General features: G+C 40.5%; 1 protein-coding gene across 2 annotated transcripts; it reads left to right on the plus strand.

Annotated features, from left to right (window-relative positions):
• The first annotated feature begins 35 nt into the window (after nucleotides 1-35).
• On the plus strand, nucleotides 36-22,215 carry mntb (MAX network transcriptional repressor b). 2 transcript variants are annotated; one of them, XM_056262195.1, is made up of 6 exons: nucleotides 39-343; nucleotides 4,279-4,963; nucleotides 10,331-10,372; nucleotides 10,686-10,797; nucleotides 19,500-19,692; nucleotides 20,889-22,215. In XM_056262195.1, exons 1-6 carry the CDS (start codon nucleotides 271-273, stop codon nucleotides 21,548-21,550), a joined length of 1,767 nt encoding a protein of 588 aa, XP_056118170.1. In that variant the 5' UTR covers nucleotides 39-270; the 3' UTR covers nucleotides 21,551-22,215. The 2 variants fall into 2 exon arrangements, with proteins under 2 accessions (XP_056118171.1, XP_056118170.1); XM_056262196.1 differs by lacking the exon at nucleotides 10,331-10,372 and having other exon boundaries at nucleotides 36-343.
• Nucleotides 22,216-23,454: the final 1,239 nt, after the last annotated feature.

Consider the following 23,454-nt stretch of genomic DNA (forward strand, 5'->3'; position numbering starts at 1 on the left):
CTTTTTAATCACTGGTAGTATGAGGGAGGAGTAGCACGACGAGGGCGGACCCTGGACGGTATGCCTTTCGACTTGTTGTGTTTTCTGTTACTCCAATCGCCATCTTGTTGCCAGTGAAGTAATGTGTGTCTGATGAATTTCGGGAGCGCCCTGGATGTCTTATGACTATCTTAGGAAACCAGTGGATTTTACTGTGATTAAGCCAACACGTTTATCTGTATCGGGGACTTGCATACATTTTAACAGGAACTTATTGTATCGGTATTCAAAATGAGTATCGATACTCTATTGGAAGCGGCCAGGTATTTGGAGTGGCAAGCCCAGCAACAACAGATTACACGTGGTAAGGCGGGGGGGAACTGGGTGATTGCATAGATCTACAGGATAAATTAGATACGCATGAACTGTTTGGGATTTTGCCCAGCAAATTGCATTTTCATGCCGGCTCACTTCAAGATAAATAACTACAACATTGAGAAAAACCCGCTGCAAATCAGCTTATTATAAGCATTGCGAATAAGAGCTCTTTTTCAGTGGTCATGTTCACGGGTTTCCACTCTTTGTTGGGTGCAGTCTTGGTGACTAGGGCATATTTCGCTCACTCGGTTTCCGGGTTAAATCCATGCTATATATAGTGTGCTACTATACTCGCTCAATAGCGCTGCGGTGGGTGGGTACGTTCAACCCAGTACACGGGGCGTCGTTTTTATTTATTTATTTATGTTTTATTTAGTCAGACAACGTAAGTTAAAAAAAAATTGCACTTATGGGTAAAAAAAAAAAAAAATTACAGCTACAAATGTTGCTACAATTGAAACAGGCTAGCTAAATGTAGCGAATGTCGTGTTTCTTATGCGTTGGGCGGTGGCATTAGACCAAAGGTTTTTTTTTTACATAATGACATTGCTGAGTGGTTATCTCACTCATGACTTTAAAGACCAGCCTACTTTTCCCTTTACACTTCCTCGTGATTAAACTCTTTTTACTTGTTGTTGGAGTACTATATTCCGATATTCAATAAAGCTGGCGATGTAAGATTATAGTGGCGATGTATTTATCGCTTTAAACAGAGCGGGGGGCTTTTTGTTTCATTCTCGAGGTGACGTGTCAGTAGAGCCACACCCACAGCAAATACCGCGTGCTGAAAGACCGCCCTCTTCGACCACGTGCGCGCCAGACAGCCCCCCCTCCCCAGGTCACAACTGGGGAGAAAATAGGGCAACGCCACCCTCCCTCAATGCAGAAGTTATATAATGTGCATTTTACATGCACATCCAAGTAAGAGCTTTGCAGACTGTGTTTGATTTTCTTGGTATACAGATGAATAGAATGCAGAACAATAAGTGCAGTTGTTGGCGTATTTTTGAACATCTCTGGTCTTTCTCCTGAAAGGCTCTATTTAAATGTACAAACTTCGCATACACTTACACAATATTTGACCTTGTACTAGATGTAGAAAATTGCATGCAATCTCAAATGTGGCCTATTAAATCTCTTTTAAAGACTCTTTGTGGGGCTTCATGTTGAAGGAAATGCAAAATGATCCCACACATTTCCTGTCCAACGAAGAGAATTTCCTTTCATTTTTAATACAGTCAAACCTGGTTAAGCTTTCACTTGCTCTAGACATAAATTAAATTAATATAAAGCGTTAAAGACATGAATGGTCCTTAACTAGTTGTCCAGACACTAATTATTTGTTATTTTTATGTTATGTTTTCCAAGCTGCCCATAATTATAAAAGAGCCCTTTACCAGCCAGCACACACTTGCTTATCTATAAGTTAACACAGAGGTTAGGTTGATAAGTTTGTTATTAAATCAAATGTCATGTTTGCATTTGATTATATTGGTGAAAATGAAAGTGGTAATTTCTTTTAATGCGAGTAAAGTTCATGCAATTGATAAAAAGCCTCTTAAAATCTTTTGCGCTATTCTGGTCTAGTTTGTTTGAGAATATTTGGTCATGATTTCCGCATTAGCCTGTGAAAATAGAATGGAACTTTTGCAGTATACTAGATGTGAGGGAACTTTATTAGAAGGTTCCTTTGTCCTAAATACACAATCCTAAATGTATGCCATGTTTATAACACGCACTCTTAAAGCCTGCGGACCATCATAGTATCTCATCTGTGTCCTGACGTCTCAAGAGCTTTACATGCTGCTTATGGAGAGCAAAATATTTATGAGCTGTTGAGAGCTTATTAGCCCGGCTGTACAATGTTTGCACAATGACACAGTTCACTTCAGGAGTGCCCTTGAAGCGTTTGTGATTCCATTCCTGCTGGTTACTATGCTGTTTATTTGTATGCATTTAAATATCAAGGGAAATTACTTTTCAGTGTGTATTTTTCCTCTCCTGTTATATAATGGAGAAATATACATGATCTCGGTATTCTTTTATTTTTGAGGGATTCTGCGCTCAGGATTATTAGTTCTGCTGATGCAGGAGGATTCCCACATATCATGGTTTGAACCTTAAGAACGCTTCCTAGACAAGCATATAGTGTCAGCCCATGTGTACTAGATCACTATCTGGTATCAGGTCACCCGTTTGTCTGCGGCATGCTTTCATTCGCCGGTTACAAGTTGCACAGTGAAGGGAAGTGGAAGTGGACCCATACTCGTAATTTGTCCGAGTCATTTAACCCATCCAAGTTAGTGCGCACACACATTATTATTATTATTACACATTCACTGCGGCGCCTGGGGAGCGATTGGGGGTTAGGTGCCTTGCTCAGTCGTTTCCTGGCGGTATTGAGACTTGAACCCGCAACCTTTGGGTTACAAGTCCGACTCTCTAACCATTAGGCCACAACTGCCCCAGTCCTTGCAGTGCAAATGACACTTGGCCGCAGCCCAAATTCCTCCCGTCGTATTAAAATTCAAAAATCGATCTGAAGTCATATCACAGATGCAACTGAATATGGATCGACGGGGCTAAACAATAGATCCATCCATCAATCATGGAAATCGTCCGGTGATGGTGGCATTTTAGGCTGCAGATGGTGCGGCCCGGCGTCAGATTCCCCACGGCAGCTCTTGGCTTCTCCTGCAGACTGCTGTGTGATGTCAGTGTAGAGCTGGAGACCAGACAAGACTCTTACTGGGGCTTCTCTCTTAAAGAGACAGACCGCTCAGGACAGCTAGCTCACATACCCCACGCAATTTAGACGCGGAGTCATGAATTACTGTGCTCTTCATTGGCTTTTCCTGTTTTAAATGGAAACTATAGGGACACTGCAGGCTTTGAGCCCAGTGCTAGATGAATAGCGTACACAGTTTTGATGTAATAAATCACAGGATTGTCTCTGTTGGCCTGCAGCTTCTCATAATTATTTTACACTTCACAGTCCTGAGAGCTTTTTAGTCAGAGCTTAGACAAGCACTAATTAGTTCCATTACTTATCTCTAAATTGGCATTGATCTCTAGTATTGCTACTGGTATGTATTAGCCGTGGGCTGTAGCTATAGTTTAGTTTCTACTCCTCTTGCTCAAATGTAAAAAAAAGAATTCCCCCAAAGTCAATCAGAACTACCATCAAAGCTGTATAATAAATGTTAAAAAACACCCTTTGAAATCTGTGCTGTGACCATTTACTTCAGGCTATTAATGAACCAGGCAAATACATTAGGGTAATATGAATGTGAATTTCATAAGAAAAATGAATAACCGTAAGACGAGACCTGGAGCAAAAAAACCCCAAAACATTTAGATATGCTGTGATAAGTCTGTTCTTTCTTACGTAGATGAGTAATCTCTTACAGTCTCAAGAACAAAAGTAATGCAAATCGCGGTTGGCCAACATGGTTTAATTTTTTAATGGCCAATTGAAATTGACATGATACAATTTAATGATAACAATAAAATCTCCAATTTTGTGTAGAAGTATTTCTCACAATATTTACTCAAATGACTGAAAAGAGGTCTTGCTACATATATTCTTGTTATACCATGTCACATCAACATACCAAGCGTTACATTATTCTCCTGACGTCTGAAAATATACGTTAAAGGACATTTTACAGCTCATTCAGTCAAACTGACGGATATAAGGGTTATTTGTAGCCCAGCCTTATGATTTGAATTGATTTGTTTCAGTCTTTTTGAGTGGAACTTCCCCAAACCGGAAGTGCCTCCCCTCGCATAATCTAAAACGCTGTAGGCTTGTTAGGAAAAAGGTGGATATTATTCTCAAATAGCAGAAAGGTCTTTAGCCTGCATTTTGTCTTTTTTTGTGCATAACATTTTTTGTCCTTTTTTTTTTTTGTTCTACAGAGGAGGAGCAGCAGAGAGAGAAAGCCCTGCTGTCCCGTGAGGCTGAGCAGAAGCTCTCCGCCCCTGTTATCCAGACTGTCCAACTCAACCATGTGACCTGGGCAGAAGACATGCGGCTCGGGTCGCACCGCCAGCACCAGCACCACCCTCCGGTCCCGCCCCCTCCCCTCCCACCACCTGTTCCCATAGCTGTCATTCCCATCCCGGTGGTCCCTGCCAACCCTGCAGGCCTTCCCATTCAGACTGCTTCGTCCCTTCACACGGTCTCTCCAATGCCAGTGGTCACTTCCTTGGCCACGACCCTGTCCCCGCCAGCAGCCCCTGTCTTCAGCCCCAATGGCAAAGATGCCCACTCCCCTCCTCAGCAGCAGCAGCAGCAGCAACAGCAACAGCAGCAGCATCGTCACTTGATTGCACATGTAAAAACAGAAACTAACAGCTTGTCTCCGTCGAACAACGGTCCCAAACAGCTGCAGGCACAGCAGACGCAGACACTGCTGCAGACGTATCCAGCCCCCATCATCACAGCCCAGCACCCACCACAGCAACACACCCTCCTGCCCCAGCCAGCGCTACCCCAACCTCAGCCCACGCCGGCCCAGGTTCAGGCAGGACAACCGCCCAGGACTAATGGAGCCACTGTGGAAGATCCACGCAACCTGGATGGGAAAAGGAGACCTGGAGGGTGAGCCATGTTTTGTGGTTTTATACAAGAAAGTAGGGCAGCACAATATATATATAACTATATAACTATATATACTGTGTATATATTAGTGCTGTGAAATATATTAATTTGCGTTTAATCACACATCTGACATCAATTTTTTTGTTTTTCTAATATATATATATGCGTATATATTACTATCTATATATACAGTATATATATGTATGCATGTATGTGTGTGTGTATAAATATACATATATACACACATATATTTATATATATACACTCACCTAAAGGATTATTAGGAGCACCATACTAATACTGTGTTTGACCCCCTTTCGCCTTCAGAACTGCCTTAATTCTACGTGGCATTGATTCAACAAGGTGCTGAAAGCATTCTTTAGAAATGTTGGCCCATATTGATAGGATAGCATCTTGCAGTTGATGGAGATTTGTGGGATGCACATCCAGGGCACAAAGCTCCCGTTCCACCACATCCCAAAGATGCTCTATTGGGTTGAGATCTGGTGACTGTGGGGGCCATTTTAGTACAGTGAACTCATTGTCGTGTTCAAGAAACCAATTTGAAATGATTTGAGCTTTGTGACATGGTGCATTATCATTAGGATGGGTACATGGTGGCCATAAAGGGATGGACATGGTCAGAAACAATGCTCAGGTAGGCCGTGGCATTTAAACGATGCCCAAATGTCACTAAGGGGCCTAAAGTGTGCCAAGAAAACATCCCCCACACCATTACACCACCACCACCAGCCTGCACAGTGGTAACAAGGCATGATGGATCCATGTTCTCATTCGGTTCACGCCAAATTCTGACTACCATCTGAATGTCTCAACAGAAGTCGAGACTCATCAGACCAGGCAACATTTTTCCAGTCTTCAACTGTCCAATTTTGGTGAGCTCTTGCAAATTGTAGCCTCTTTTTCCTATTTGTAGTGGAGATGAGTGGTACCCGGTGGGGTCTTCTGCTGTTGTAGCCCATCCGCCTCAAGGTTGTGCGTGTTGTGGCTTCACAAATGCTTTGCTGCATACCTCGGTTGTAACGAGTGGTTATTTCAGTCAAAGTTGCTCTAATATCAGCTTGAATCAGTCGGCCCATTCTCCTTTGACCTCTAACATCAACAAGGCATTTTCGCCCACAGGACTGCAGCATACTGGATGTTTTTCCCTTTTCACACCATTCTTTGTAAACCCTAGAAATGGTTGTGCGTGAAAATCCCAGTAACTGAGCAGATTGTGAAATACTCAGATCGGCTCGTCTGGCACCAACAACCATGCCACGCTCAGAATTGCTTAAATTACCTTTCTTTCCCATTCTGACATTCAGTTTGGAGTTCAGGAGATTGTCTTGACCAGGACCACACCCCTAAATGCATTGAAGCAACTGCCATGTGATTGGTTGATTAGATAATTGCATTAATGAGAAATTGAACAGGAGTTCCTAATAATCCTTTAGGTGAGTGTATATACCATACGTAAATGGTTGTGTACAGACACACACACACATACATGCATACATATTATAAATATGTATATAATAATATACAAACAAAAACTTTTATGTTAGATGCGATTAATCAAGATTAATCGATTTGACAGCACTAGTGTGTGTATATATTATATATATATATATATATATATATATGTGTGTGTGTGTGTATATATGTTTATATATCAATATGGCTATAAAATAATAACTATAATAATAAGAATCATTATTACAGAATAAAAAATACTGAATAACATCAAAATAAGAAATATTTACTATTACTAATCTAATATACTATGTTATATTACTAAAATAAAAATAAAAAAAATTACAAAAATAACATAATAATAATAGATTTTATTTTACATTACAACTGTACTGTTCTGTTACAATACTTTTATTTTTACAGAAAACCGCAGAATATTGCACCAAGCCATTTCGCGATTTCTGTTTGATTTCGATTATTCGTGCAGCCCTACAAGAAAGCTGAAGGGATTTTTCAAAAGCAGTGGAGATTAAATTGTAGGAGACACATAATGTAATCTTAACCGAATGAAACTGGGTTGGCTATTTTGTTGGGAGATTGCAATTTTGAGAAGTAGGATGCTGTCCTGTACGGTGACCCAGAAGTAACGCTGCCCCTCAGGTCATGCTTTGTGTTTGCAAGATGCAAACTGCATTTGTGATTTCTGATTTCATCATTTACTCACCCTCATGTCATTCCAAACCCAAATGACTTTATTTATTATGTGAAGTGATATTTGGGAGAAAAGCACAATACAATTTGTTTTAATGACTTCTTCACTAAGTGGTGGAACCAAATTTTTATAAATGGGGTGGCCAAGGCTACTTCAGGGGGTCTGTAGATTATGAAAGAAAATGAGTGTAAAACCCTAACCTGCCTAATCAAAAAGCATGAATGAATCACACGATTGTTGATTAGAAATAAAAGTGTGTGGTCCAAAAGTGTAACTTCACATTCACATTACCCCACATTAGCTTAACCTTGCGAGTACGACACTGTGACATTACTAGCAGAGATGTGAACATAAATTTGGAACAGTATTATTTCTCTTATCTGATTAACTGTCTGTTAATGGAGCAAAAGTTAACTTGCACAGTGACTCAAATTCGTAAAAGAGTTTCAGGAAACCTAAACCCCATGGTAAACCTTTAACTCGCACCTAATCGGATGTGATGCACGCCGGACGCGTTCCCAAAGCACGTTTCATTCGTATTCTTCTGTATCTTTTAACTAACGTTAATATTCTCTTAATATTCAGCATTAATACATTAAAGGGGCAGTCACTCACACTACACTTTTCTTTCCATTGACTTCCATTCATATGCATGCGAACGCGTCAGACGAAAAGTTTCGCATTTCGCTGCGTTCCAAAGTTCAAGTTTGGTGAACTCTGACCTGCGAATTCGCATCACGTGAAGACGTGTGACCAGTAGAAGATTGATATGTCATGGCTTCACCCCTTGGCTGAATTAAAAGCACGATTTTTTTGCAGTAAGGTCGAGTAGATTGTATTTTTACATTTTGAATGTATTGCTATTTGTTATATGTTTAATTCATGTTCATAAAAAAAAGACGCTGCAGGGCGTCATATCATGGCCATTGCAGTATCCGAAGAAATTTTCAATTTTGGGGTCCAGGGGCGGTTCTAGGGTGAGTGGATATCCGGGGCTTAGCCCAGAGAAAGCCATGTGTCAGGATACAAGGAAGAAACTTTAAATAAAATGTTTTAAATATATATATATATATATATATATATATATATATATTTAACAAGGTAAATTTTTCTGGCTTTTTAAAATTAAATTTTACACAGCACTTACAATTTGCATAAATAATATTATGAAACTAATGTATCAAATATCATTTGGAATACAGAAATATGAAATATTGAAAAAATTAGAATGGTACTTTGCCACTAGATGGTGGCAAGCCACTGCCTTAATTAGTGAGTCGGTTTATTCAATTGATTCGTTCAAAACAGATGATTCATTTAGAAAAAAAGTAAGAAATGTTTTTTGAATGGCGGGGTCAGTGAATCATTTACAAGCAAATTCATTTTGTTTGAAACCATTTTCGTTAGCGAAATATTTTCTTTACTTTTATTATCTTTTTTTATTGAATTGTTGCCCTGACACCTGCAGGCTAACCAAACATATAACGCTCTAAAATGCTCGCGTGTGTCCTATAGACTGTGCTGCGCAACCATTAACTGTTAGACGATCAAAATGTAAATCAGACACAATTTAAAACCGAATAAGAAATATAATTTAAAAAAAAAAATAATAATTTAAATCCTTTTCCTTTTAAATCCTCGCTTGTCTGGCTTATGCTACTCCGAACAATGTCCGGTATTTTGAGCACTTCTTGCGTTGTTTTTTTTTTTGCATTTTCACGATGACTCGCTTGCTTTAGGTCCTCAGTTGTAAGTCGCTTTGGATAAAAGCGTCTGCTAAATGACTAAATGTAAATGTAAATAATACTATGATTAAAAGTTACAGATACCTGCTGAAGCTGTTGTATCTTGTTTTAGTGCTGGCTGGGGGTGTTTTACTTCCTTTTTTTTTTTGAAGAATTTTAATATATCCATTTTACTAACTTACACATCAACAAACCGCCTGGCTCCAAAATATCTAATTTCATTGGCTGGATCGTACAGACGCTGAACTTCTCATCGATGGTTGGCCAGTTTACATGTCAGTCAGAAGCACTAGCCTGAGTGGGCGGTTCTTGTCGGTTATGAATGACAACGCGTATATTGACGGACACTGTAGATGTGAGAGTCGAGAGATATACATTTAATTGATTAAATTTTAATAAAAAATATTTGAATGCGCATGAAAACTCAGTGATGGTGCGTACAATGCATGGTAATAAAAACATTCGGGGCTTTACTGAAAACATTCGGGGCTCCAGCCCCCTTAGCCCACCCCTAGCGCCGCCCCTGGGTGGCACCCAGGGTGGCCAATCACATGTCAGGGGTGTCCAGTGGACCCTGACTGCCCTCTGGCTCCCCCACTATATTCTGAAGGCTAATGATAGTGTCATGTGAGAAACAATGAAATATGTTTTTTATTATTCATTGAGATCACAGATAAAAAGCTGTTGCAGCACTTAAATCTCTTTCGAAAATGGTAGGTTTCTCAATGCCAAACACATTCATGTATTTTGCCACGGAGCAGGGCTCATCAAGTAAGGAATAATTGACGACGGGCCGTTGATTTATTAGAAAAATAATGCATACCGAGGTGGTAATGCTACACCTCGGTCGTCAATTATTCCTTACTTGATGAGCCCTGATCGGTGAGGAAATACATGAGTGTGTGTGTGTGCGGTGGCTGTGCGCACAAAGAACAGCACGTGAAACCGAATTGAGTTCTCTTTTGCCTCTTCTTGCGCTGGAATGGTGAGACAAAACATGTGCAAATGATAAACTGTGTCACTCTATGATGGTTAAACTTTGCAATTAATCCGTGACTCGCATACGTGCCAATGAGAGGGAGATTTTCAGGGAAGTTTTGCCCTGTTGTTCACATGAAGCTATCATTTGGCATCAGAAGACAGACACCTAAGGACCACTTTTATATATTTAGTCTTTGGAGTTTGACCAACCCCTGGCTAGTGTATGCTGTCTTTACTTGTGTTAGAGCTGCATGAACAATCTTTTGTGTTCCCTGGAAGAAAAAAGTGTTTGAAATGACATGAGGGTGAGCGATGACAGACTTTTTCTTTTCTTTTTTTGCAGTGAAGTACTTCTTTGTACACACGTGCAAGAGACCATGATATGAAATGTAATGGGTTGATTTATGAAAGTTTACATGCAGCGTAGAAACGTATTTAATATTTTCCCTGCAGAGCTGGAACTCGAGAAGTTCACAACAAGCTGGAAAAGAACAGGTGGGTGAACTTCTGTTTACATTTTTGTGTTTATTCATTTCGACAAACGGAAGCGGAGCATATGAACCCATTGAGTTTGAGGTGCAGTCGCCTTAATGTAAGTTGCTTGGTTGCAGGACTGATCACAGATACATTAACCTTTGGTCGATTTGCAATTAGTGCACTATTTGTTTTATTGGCTTGAAGGCCTTTGCCCTACTAGTAACCTCATTGCTGTTACTTGCATCACCAAATTGCTTCGCGTCAACATCTGTTAAAACTCTCACTTGCTTTGCACAAAAAAAAATGATTAGTGCTTTTCTTTCTGTCACAGACGAGCACATCTAAAAGAATGTTTTGACACCCTCAAGAAGAACGTTCCTAATGTGGATGAAAAGAAAACTTCCAATTTGAGTGTCCTGAGGAGTGCCCTCCGCTACATACAGGTAAGTCAAAGATGGGATTGAATGTGTGTGCTATAAAACAAGGATTTTATGTGCATTCAACAGAAGCTGTGTGTGTGTGTGTGTGTGTATATATATATATATATTATATATTATATACACTCACCGGCCACTATATTAGGTACCCCATGCTAGTAACGGGTTGGACCCCCTTTTGCCTTCAGAACTGCCTCAATTCTTCGTGGCATAGATTCAACAAGGTGCTGGAAGCATTCCTCAGGGAGTTTGGTCCATATTGACATGATGGCATCACACAGTTGCCGCAGATTTGTCGGCTGCACATCCATGATGCGAATCTCCCGTTCCACCACATCCCAAAGATGCTCTATTGGGTTGAGATCTGGTGACTGTGGAGGCCATTTTAGTACAGTGAACTCATTGTCATGTTCAAGAAACCAATTTGAAATGATTAGAGCTTTGTGACATGGTGGAAGTAGCCATCAGAGGATGGGTACATGGTGGCCATAAAGGGATGGACATGGTCAGAAACAATGCTCAGGTAGGCCGTGGCATTTAAACGATGCCCAATTGGCACTAAGGGGCCTAAAGTGTGCCAGGAAAACATCCCCCACACCATTACACCACCACCACCAGCCTGCACAGTGGTAACAAGGCATGATGGTTCCATGTTCTCATTCTGTTTACGCCAAATTCTGACTCTAACATCTGAATGTCTCAACAGAAATCGAGACTCATCAGACCAGGCAACATTTTTCCAGTCTTCAACTGTTCAATTTTGGTGAGCTCTTGCAAATTGTAGCCTCTTTTTCCTATTTGTAGTGGAGATGAGTGGTACCCGGTGGAGTCTTCTGCTGTTGTAGCCCATCCGCCTCAAGGTTGTGCGTGTTGTGGCTTCACAAATGCTTTGCTGCATACCTCGGTTGTAACGAGTGGTTATTTCAGTCACTGTTGCCCTTCTATCAGCTCGAACCAGTCTGGCCATTCTCCTCTGACCTCTGGCATCAACAAGGCATTTCCGCCCACAGAACTGCCGCTCACTGGATGTTTTTTCTTTTTCGGACCATTCTCTGTAAACCCTAGAGATGGTTGTGCGTGAAAATCCCAGTAGATTAGCAGTTTCTGAAATACTCAGACCAGCCCTTCTGGCACCAACAATCATGCCACGTTCAAAGTCACTCAAATCACCTTTCTTCCCCATACTGATGCTCGGTTTGAACTGCAGGAGATTGTCTTGACCATGTCTACATGCCTAAATGCACTGAGTTGCCGCCATGTGATTGGCTGCTTAGAAATTAAGTGTTAACGAGCAGTTGGACAGGTGTACCTAATAAAGTGGCCGGTGAGTGTATATATATATATATATATATATATAAGGGCTGTCAATTTAACACGTTAATTAAATGAATTATGGGAAAAATAATGCGATTAAAATGATTTAATGCACCCGGCCCGCCCCAGCAATATGTAGGTCATTTTACATTTCATTCAGTTGATTGGTTACGAACATGATGCAGGGCAACAACTCACTGCCTGATGGAGCCTATAGAATGCTGAACTTGGCCCTAAAATTCAAGATATCAGGGCAAAAATGTTCTCTCATTTGTCTTATATTTATATGTGATATAGTTAAGCAATATCCCACGTGCAACGACTGCAATATCACGCGAATCGCACGAGTACAAATGTGACATTTATTTATAGTCAGTTAATATTGTGGTATATTTTAGACCGAATATTTTCTGTTTTTGCTAAATTTAGCAAATTCTCAGAGCAACACACAGTGGTGTTTCAGTTTCATTACTGAATGAATCCGCGTTTTGAGTGAATCAATCGGGTGAACCAATGATTCAATGGCCCATTCATAAAAAGAGCCATTTACTTTATTGAATGAATCAGCCGTTTGAACAAATTTAATTGAATGAATGACTCCATGACTTACTCGTTTAGACATTTACCGCCACTTACTGACAGTTTTAGTTTCCAATTTAGAGTATTAAAATCATTTTACATTTCACCCTCATGTCATTTCAAACCTGCATGACTTTCTTTCATTTGCGGAACATAAAAGAAGACATTTTGAAGAATGTTGCTAAACAAAACTGTTTTGCTCTGTGAATATATCTAAATACCAATTCAGATGCGGTTTCTGAGAAAAATATCATGGCCGTTGTAGCCTAAAAGGTGTAATGTATGTTGAATTAAATAAAAAATGTCTTTCTAAAGCTACTTTTTGTAATGTCTATTTAATACTTTTCTCATTTAACACAATAATGACTATCTTTTGGGGATTTTCTCAGCCAAATTTTATGTGCAATTAATGAGACTAATTAATCGGCACATCATGGAATTAATTAGATTAAAATTTTTAATCACTTGACAGCCCTAATATATATATAATTTTTTTGTATTATTATTTTATTTAATGTTTGATGAACCAGACATGTTTTTTATGAGGTTCACCTAGAAACACACACATCGAGCCTTATGCCATTTGCAGGATATCCGATGATGTGGACTGTTATGTCTGCTTGTAAAAGTTAATGTTTAAATGTGATGATGGAGTTTTGATCGTGACTGTTTTTCCTCTGACCTAAATTAAAACAAGTTAGGCTTCAACTTGAATTCATAAAATAGTTTAAGCCTAAAGCATATTGTATGATAACTAATAACTTGTAATTGTAAAACGTGTTGGGAATAGGTCACAAGATGGGGATTTGTAGACCGTTTCCTCCTTATCCTCTTGTTCTCACGCCCCCACCCACATCCACTTCTCTACACATACTTTACTGGCAGAATGGTGTCATGTGCATCTGCCAAAACATCCTGGGTCGAATTCTTCTCAGTGTGGGCTCATTATATCTTTTCCTTACCCTCTTCCCCTGGTCTTTTCTTACTTCGTTTCCATTGGGCTGTTTCTCTATCCATCTGGTTTTTCATTGCCTGATGTTCAACGTCTAATGTTAAAAATCTCAGTTTTGGATTCCTGAGAAAATCCTTGATTTATTTTTATTTTACAAAACATTTTGCACATTAAAATTAAGTTTGATGGTCAGTCACAGAATGTGAGTCGACATAACATTATATTTCCCTTTGTTAAGGTGCTAAAGTGCATGTCATTTAGCCCGGATCAGAACATTAAGACTGACGTAGATACAGATGACATAAAAGCGCCAAGGTTACGCTCCATCATTTTATTTGCAGACTGCAGCCATGACAATTAATATAATGGCGTGGGCGGAAAGGTGACCTGTTAATGAATGATATACCCGAGTTAACATGATCTGAAAAGCTATAAAACTGAAGCCGGCGATGGTTATAACGACACAATAAGCACCAGCGAGGGAGTGTGGTCCGCCCACTTGCACGCTACTCTCATCTGCTAGCGCGCGCTCTCTCTCTCTCTCTCCCTCCCTCTCCCGCGTCCACGTGAGACATGAGCACATGGCAAGCGCGAGCCCAGTGACGTCAGCTGCTGTCTTCCTCTCCCTCAGCGTGGCGGTGTTGCCAAGTCTGCCGATTTCCCGCTGAATTGGATGCTTTTACACTGTTGGTGCGAGTTGTTTTTTAGTCTGCGGGTTAAAACGGCCACACACATCACCCCGGATCAAGGTTTATCCAAGTGAACCACCCGGAATGCGATTGGGCTAGTTTTGGCCGTGATTGGGCGGGTTTTGAATAGCATTTGGGCTGGTTTTGTTGTAAACCTGGCAACCCTGCAAGCCAGACCCACACATGCCGAACGAGGCTTTTTAAATGAAACAACGCTTCTTGATAGACTGTTTCATAACGGATGTGATGCGTTTTGTTTGGCATGCGTCTATTAAAGTAGGTTACGCTCCATTGTTTGAGTCGGTGGCCTTGCGTGTTTGTTTTCTTTAGTCCTGTGAATCGTTGTAACCAAGGAGACTGGTGGTCAGGGAACAGCAGGGGGTTCCTCTGTCTGTAGATTGAGATCTGGATGCAGTCAAATGCTTTCTGCGGGTTTAACCCATAGACAGTATGGTTTAACCAGGCCTAGCGCTCTTCTTTTACGCCCACTGGTTATAGTGTAATATTACAGGGACAGGAGTGTTGAATTTTCAAACAAGATATTACAAATTACATGATCAGATCACAACTGCAATGCAATGATGTTCTGGTCCCATAATTTTACACATTATTTGTCCAATTGATATGATGTAATGCTGATATACACATGCAGCTAAATAATGAATAATCATTGACAAGGGCGTAGATTTGGTTTGAACATTGGGGGGGTTGAAGTTTGGGTATGCCTCCTGATATTGTGATCATGGTATAAATAATGGGGGGGGGGGGGGGGGTTGTAATGCATAGATTTAAATATGGGGGACACCCTGATCATTGATGACAATAACAAATTTTCTGAAATGAAGCCAAGGAAAATTCACTCAAAACTGTGAGAGAAGAACACTTAAGGGGGGTCGCACACCGGACGAGAATCGCAGCGCCTAGTAATATACAGTAAATAACATTTATTCATTATTGAGGTTTATGCAAGTGAACCCCCCCCAATACGATTGTAATATTCATTGACAACTTTTGTGAAAAAGTACACTTTTTCAGGATTCCTTGATGGATAAAAAGTAAAAAAAAGAACAGCATTTATTCAAAATACAATATTTATCTTTACAATCACTTTTTTTCAATTGAACATCCTTGCTGAATAAAAGTATTCATTTCTTTAAAAAAAATACTGACCCCAAACTTTTAAACGGTAGCGTATATTGTTATAAAAAGATTTCTATTTTGAATAAATGCTGTTCCTTTTTTAACTTTTTATTCATCAATGAATCCTGAAAAAAGTATCAGGTTATAAAAAATATTAAGCAGCACAACTGTTTCCAACATTGATAAATTAATATATTAATCTGCATATCAGAATGATTTCTGAAGGATCATGCGATGCTGAAGACTGGAGTAATGATGCTGAAAATTCAGCTTTACCATCACAGAAACAAATTATATTTTAGAGTGTATTATAATAGAAAACCATTATTTTAAATTGTAATAACATTTCACAATATTACTGTTTTTTTCTGTATTTTTGATCAAACAAATGCAGGCTCGATGGGGCTTCTTTCAAAAACATAAAAAATAATAATGTTTCCAAACTTTTGACCGGTACTGTATAAAAACAATTTAATATTGCTTGTTTAATAGCCAATTTATATGATTCCATCACGCAGTATTATTTAATTGTTTGGATGTTAAGCGCTTGCTTATAATGTGGCGATCTCTTCTTCAAACTACACGTGATGACAGTGAGTGTTGAGGAGCAGGTGAGAGTGTTTCTAATCAGGAAGGAAGAGGAGCATGAAGATGTGAAAGGAGGGGAGGGAGTGCGAGAGCCATCGGACTGTAAAACACTAGAGGTCGATGTGAGCCAATCGCATTAGCCCTTGCCTCTCTATCACACCTTCTCCTCATCACCACGCTGCTCCTTCCCTGCTCTGTTGCCAAGGAGACCATAGCGGGTTCCAGCTGTTGCCGTGGTGATATCCAGTGGGACCTGAATATCTAGTCCATAGGGATGTCTAGTCGGCACACAAAAGAGGGAGTGGGTTCAAAACTGGGCTGGGGTCAGTCAGCACACATCAGGATTTGAGTTGATGTATCAGTATCATTAGTACAGCTTCATCACATTTCCAAGGACTATCATGACAGCACTTGTAATGTTAGTTTTGTGTAACAGCTGGTATTTTTGTCGTCATTCTAATTTGTTGTTCGTCCCATTTGTTCGTTTAGAGTGCAGTATTTAGTTCAGTTCAGTCCACAAAACACCCCAATGTTTTAACATTCATATAATGATTACAAGCAAACTCTAAAATTCACTTTGAGACAAAATATATTTTACCGGCCACAAAAACTGTATTTCTGCAAAATATCAGTTACCGATATTATATATTTTTTCTCATTTATTGGTATCAGTAGATATTGGATATTAAATTAATTCTATATATTATATATACACTACCGTTCAGTATCGGTATGATTTTTTTTATTAATTGAACGCTTTTATTGAGCAAGGACGCATTCAATTGATCAAAAGTGACAAAGAAATGTATAATGCTATGAAAGATTTCTATTTCAAATAAATGCCATTATTTTGAACTTTCTATTAATCAAAAATGTATCATGGTGTACACAAAAATATTAAGCAGCATTGATGATAATTTCAACATTGATTGCAGCATATCAGCATTTTGGAATGATTTCTGAAGGATCATGTGACAATGAAGACTGTGTTTGTGTGTGTGTGAGAGAGAGAGAGAGAGAGAGAGAGAGAGAGAGAGAGAGAGAGAGAGAGAGAGAGAGAGAGAGAGAGAGTGAGTGAGTGTGTGTGTGTGTGTGTGTGTTGGCCTGCTGGGTGAAGGGGGTTTAGGGCCAGACAGTCCAATCTGACTAATCCTGGATCAGGCTTCACTAGGACACACACTCTCTCTCTCTCTCTCTCTGCTCTCAACCTACTGCACCAGTCGCATTCACATTCCCTTATACTGTATCAGTGGGTTATATAATCCCAGACACGCACGAAACCACCATCCACCTCTGCACAATCACTCTCTCTGCATGCTCGCTCACTGTCTCACTGCTCTTTATTCTTCAGCACTCCGTTCCTCTGTATACCGCAGTCCTCTGTGACTCTACAGGGCTCCTGCTAATTGGGAGCCAAAATGTCCATGTTGTCACACAGTTTCTTTGGCAGAGCGTAGGTGAGGGAGGGACGGAGGAAACTGAGTGATGCGAGCGTGTCGGAGCTGTCACGTGCTCCGGGCTTTGACAGATGGGGCGGGCTGTGTAAACTGCTTTTCTCTGTGGACAGTTTGTTTCCTAAAATCGCACGAGCACATACTGTATGTCGAGTATGAGGTCACGGAGCAGTTCTGCTCTTGCTCTTACGCACAGTTTCTTGAATGCGGATGGACATACCTGTTCCTCTTCAAAGGTTTAAATATATAAACAATTTGTTCCCGTTAGCCTTGTTTGATGACCCGTGGTCAGATGTCTAACACAAAAAGTGGGCCAAACCGTTTGCCTGTGTGACTGCCACATCCCTTCCTTTTTATTCTTCTCTTATGGCTTCAAACTGTTGCTCTGTTTTAAAAAGGTTCACCTTGGGAATTATTTTGACATCTAAGGTGCATTTCATCCATCCAAAGTGGACTTTACTGGCCTTTCTTTCCAAGGTTATTATAGTTCACTAAAACTATTAAAAAAAAGTTTGCGATGAAAGGGAAACCGAGCATGGTGGGCAAAATGCATTTAAGTAGGTAAATATAGGACAACTATGTCAGTCATTTGTATTTGCCTCACTTCCTGCTGCCAGCTGGTGGCGTTATGACTATAGCTACATTTTGGCATGTAGATGTAATGGCATATTTTAGTATGTCGCTAATAGCGCATCACAGTGTTAAACGTCACTTCCTGTTGCCAGCAGATAGTGCTATGACTATAACTGAATAGGGGCATTCAGGACAGAACTCTTATCAAACGTGTGAAGTTTGGGGCAGATTGGACATTGTTTGCCTGAGTTATGGCGAAACATCGGAATTTGCAGGCCGCCGAGGACACGCTATTTTGACGAAAAGTCAAGTCAAGTCAAATATGTTTATATAGCGCTTTTTACAATACAGATTGTATCAAAGCTGCTTCACAGTATCAATCAAAACAACTTAACAGTGTTTGTTTATTACTGGGAAAAGACATCCAAGTTTGGTAGAGCTGATCAGTGGTGTGATGGGTCATTTAATTTGAATATCCCCAACTGAGCAAGCCAAAGGCAACAGTGGCAAGGAACCGAAAACTCCATCAAGTGACCTGATGGTGTCCTAAAACTCCATCAGATGACCCAATGGAGAAAAAAAAACCTTGGGAGAACCCAGGCTCAGTCGGGGCCAGTTCTCCTCTGGCGTTTATGAAGTAGAGGCCGAATTTACAGTAACTGTAAGATAAAAAATGTATATGAATGCCTGGCTAAATAGATGCATCTTTAGTCTAGTTTTAAACTGGGAGAACGAGTCTGAGCAACGAACAATATCAGGAAGGCTATTCCAGAGCTTCGGAGCTAAATGTGAAAATGCTCTCCCTCCTTTGGTGGATCTGGATATCCTAGGAATGACCAGAAGCCTTGAATTTAGTGATCTTAAAGAGCGCGATGGATTATAGGGCGATAGAAGATCCGTTACTCAAGATCTTCGCAATTCAGCATCGCAAAGGCTTTTTGATTACACCCACCAAATGTGAAGATGATCCGATTAAAACTCTAGGAGGAGTTCGTTAAAGTACGATGCCTGAAAATGGCAAAAAAGTTTTGCTTGAAGTATATCAGGGCCTTAACAAGCACCGTCCTTCGGATGAGACGTTAAACCGAGGTCCTGACTCTCTGTGGTCAAAATCCCATGGCACTTCTTGTAGAAGAGTAGGGTTGTGGGATGGATGAATATCTAGAGAGTAGGGTGGCCAATGACCAGTGTGTTTCCATTTATTCCGCATGAATATTCACAGAAATATTTCAAAACAGAAAATGCATGTTCTAAAGTTCAGACATCAGTTAATTGTTAAAAACATGTTTGTCTGCTGATTAAGAAATGTGTCATACTGAAATGAAAATGTGTTTGATTGAGGGATGATAAGTGTTTGTACAATGAATAAATATGATTCATGCGAGTATTAAAGTGACTAACATGACGTGTTTCTTTCAGACATTGAAGCGGAAAGAAAAGGAGTACGAGCACGAGATGGAGCGCTTGGCGCGGGAGAAGATCGCCACTCAGCAGAGACTCGCGGAGCTGAAGAACGAGTTGAGCCAGTGTATAGACGTCATAGAGATCGACAGGATACTCCGACAAACTGTCCAACCTGAAGATGATCAGGCCTCCACATCAACAGCATCAGGTACAATCAGACTATATTCCTGTGCAGCAGTAGCTACGTTTACATGGACACCTTTTGTTTCAATCGGAATATATTCATTCCGATTGATGAATCCGAACGTAGTGTCTACATGACCGCTAAATAAAGTGATCGGGTTTATATGACACAAGCTTCAAATCGGAATAGGTTTTTTGAGTTTCCTGTTGTTTGCGCTTAGGCCTACTATTCTCCTAAATTGCTTCTTTTCTTAGTTCGGGTCTTGATTAGGAGACGACAAGCACACGAACCACTGTGCCGTGCTGCTTATATTTATCAAGCGGTAAAAACGCCAATTCCTGCACCCAAAACAAGGCGTCTGTGGATGAGAATCCGTAACAAGGACTGATGGGACGGTGTCCTGCTCCACTTCAAAGACGATGAGTGGAAGGAAAATTAGAAAATGACATAACAGTCATTTATGACACTCATTACGCCATTTCTACGTCGTTGCACATGCGTAGAACTTTCCAGTTTCGGTTTTCAATCTGATCAAGTCTTTACATGTCCTCTCGATCGGATTAAAGAAGGTTTAAACCACCCCTTATAATCCGAATGAAATAATAATTGGATTTGGTCTGTTCATTCCGATTAACATGGTTACATGTGATTTTCTTTATTTCCGACTGCTAGTAGTCCGATTACAATCCATGTAAACGCAGCAACTGTCACAAGATCCTTCAGATGTCATTCTAATATGCTGATTTGCAGCTCAAGAAACATTTCTGAATTTTGAAGAATTTCTTGTTCTGCTGCTTAATGTTTTTATGGAAACCTTTATACTTTTGTCAGGATTCTTTGATGAATAGAAAGTTTAAAATAACTTGAAATACAGTATTTTGTATCATTGCAAAAGTCTTAAAGGAAACAGACTCATAGAATTAAATAAAAATGCATATATAAAATATTAAAAAGTTATTCATGTATTAAAACATTTCAAATATTTATTCTTTCCTTTGAGGTCCCCCTATGTTGAGGTTTCTTTCACCAGAAACAGTTTCTCTTAGCTTTTCATAATGTGTACAATGAATCGGGACATTTGTTCTTCTGAAAGTGAAAGTATGATTTCATGCTCATATATATCAAATATCATTTCCTGATATGATTCAGTTTAATGTGTCTGAGGGGGTAAGAGACGATGTAAAATCGAATTACCATGAATCATTTTCCACTTTTTCCAGAGGGCGAAGACAACTTCGACCAAGACGTAGAGGACGACATCCTCTCCTCTCCACTCTCGTCTTCTGCACCTAAACTGCCTGCGCCGTCGGAGCCCCGTCCTGCCATGCCTCCACCCTCCATCCTCCCTACGCACATCTCCATACAACACAAACCCACCACCCCACCCAGCCATCCCCAGGCAGCGGTGATCACCCCTCAAGCCATCGCTCCTGCGCCTCCTTCCCACATCATCTCCCCTCCTCAGCAAACAGTCATCACCCACGCCTCTGTCTCCCATGCGTCCGTCATCCAGGCCGTCAATCACGTCATCCCAGCTGGGTCCAAACATCTGGCGCATATTGCGCCCTCTAGTGCCGGCCAGCCAATCGGACACATCACCGTGCATCCCGTGACCCACCTCCCCGCAGCCATTTACCCGCAGTCGGTGGCCGTCTCACAACCGGCGATGGTGGGACACATCACGCACACGTTGGCGCACCACCCGCACACTCACGCCCAAGTTAACGGCACACCGGTCACGGGCCAGCAGGCCACCATGGTGGGGAAACCCACGGCCGTGGTCGCTCACCATCACACTGGGCTGGTGGGCCAGACGGTGCTCAATCCAGTGACTATGGTAACTGTTCCTCCTTTTCCAGTCAGCACGCTAAAGCTGGCCTGAGAGAAAAGAGAGGGTGCGCAGAAAGACTTCAATGAAAGGAGGTCTCACAAAGCTAGAGCAAGATAGACGGCGATCTAGTCGACGACGACTAGATCCCAGTCAGAAATTCACTACTGTTGCTCAAACACGCCGGGACCTTTTCAGGATCGGAGCGTGTCCTCTTTCACGTGTCGAAGGGGCTTGCGTGTCTTTTGCCATGCAGCGTTGGAATGAAATACATGTAATGCACTTGCTTAGCTAAATTCGAAGACATTGGGTGTCAGTCTTTAGTAATGTGAGAGTGGAGTGCTAAAACAAATCAATTTTTTCTTCTCTTTTCCTCCTATCCTTTTTTCTGTATGCAAATTTTCACGCTTTACATTCATTCACCAAAAAATTCCACAGACGAGTGCTTAAAGGTCAATACTGGAAGCACGAGGAGAAAAAAAACAAACGTTTACTGTATAACCATATTTTTAGGGGCTTTTAAAACTCTTCAAACGGGGTTTTTGAATTAAAAAAACAGGTACATTCAGACTTCTGAAAAATGGGATTCCTCGAAGTGTCTTTGACTTGCGAGCAAATGTAAGTGCCTATGCCCCAAGTCAAGCCCATTGGCGCCACCTGCTGCCTACGCAATGCAACAACACTGCTGATTATGAAGCGCACGCGCACAAGACTGTCATGACCTGACCTACAGTCACATACATCTGTTGGCGCTCACGAAACACAGTCTGAAAGGGATACTTTACCCAATTATTTTTAATGTTGTCATCATTTACTCGCCCTCAAGTTGTTCCAAACCGGTATGAGTTTCTTTCCTCTGTTTTCTGTCTGGTTATCATCATTCTTTAAAATATCTTCTTTTGTGTTCAGCAGAAGAGAGAAACTCATACAGGTTTGGAACAACTTGAGGGTGAGTAAATGATGACAACATTTTCATTTTTGGGTGAACCCAAAGGAAACTTAGCTAATAGACAATTCAACATCTGAGAAAGACCTGTATTCCGACATGTATTTGAAAGTACATTCAAGCATTTATAATTCCCAACAAGTGCTCAGATATTTAACATAATAACGAGTAATACTTGATTAACGTTTCAAACTATTAAAAATGTGACAGCGCGTCGAGATGTCGGGCATTTACGTCTCTTTAAATCAGCACCATTACTGTCCTCGTGCTTGTAGCAACACGTTGAAAAACGTCAAAGTCTTTGAATACGTACGTAAATAAATTTGTCGTCACCGCGCGCACGTTCGTAGATGGATTGTAATGCGCGCGCAAGTGTCCAGTGTTGATCGGTGCCGTTGTCCCATTCTTCGCTCATCGATGCACAGCGATTTTTATGCGTGATTGTGTAAATTGTCGTTAAGTAGGCGCTTGTTTGCAAACATTTTAGGATGTTAAAACATCCTGTTTTCTGTTTCAACGATGACAAAAACAGCCCCTTTACCAATAGCAGTGCTCTTTTTAAAGTCGACCTGTCATTCTCAGTGCACTCGCTTGGTTTAAACTGCACAAATTAGCCATCATACCTTTTCCCAATGTAAACTCGATGGTTAGTTACACCACGTTGTTGCTTTATACTGTCACTTTCAAACGGAACACTGTGATTCCTGCTCTTAACATCTTCTTCCTGCTGCAAACGCCCCACATCCGAGGTTTCTTTTTCTTTTTGGGGGATGTGAAGATGAAATGATACAGTCTGTGCTTCACACTCAGTTAAAAACAAACAAACAAAAAAATAGCCTAACCTTTGTGGAATTTATTAGGGTGTTTTTCATTTTTAAATTTTTTTTTATATGTGTATGGATGTATGTATACATGTGAGGTATATGCACGCATTCACATATATGTGTATGTATTTTAGGATTATACTGATGCCTGGTTTTGCATGTAGATTGCAGTTTTTGTTTGTTTGTTT

The sequence above is a fragment of the Rhinichthys klamathensis genome, unplaced genomic scaffold, assembly GCF_029890125.1.
Source record: "Rhinichthys klamathensis goyatoka isolate OS25496 unplaced genomic scaffold, OSU_Roscu_1.1 h1tg000191l_1, whole genome shotgun sequence".
Taxonomy (NCBI): Eukaryota; Metazoa; Chordata; class Actinopteri; order Cypriniformes; family Leuciscidae; genus Rhinichthys; species Rhinichthys klamathensis.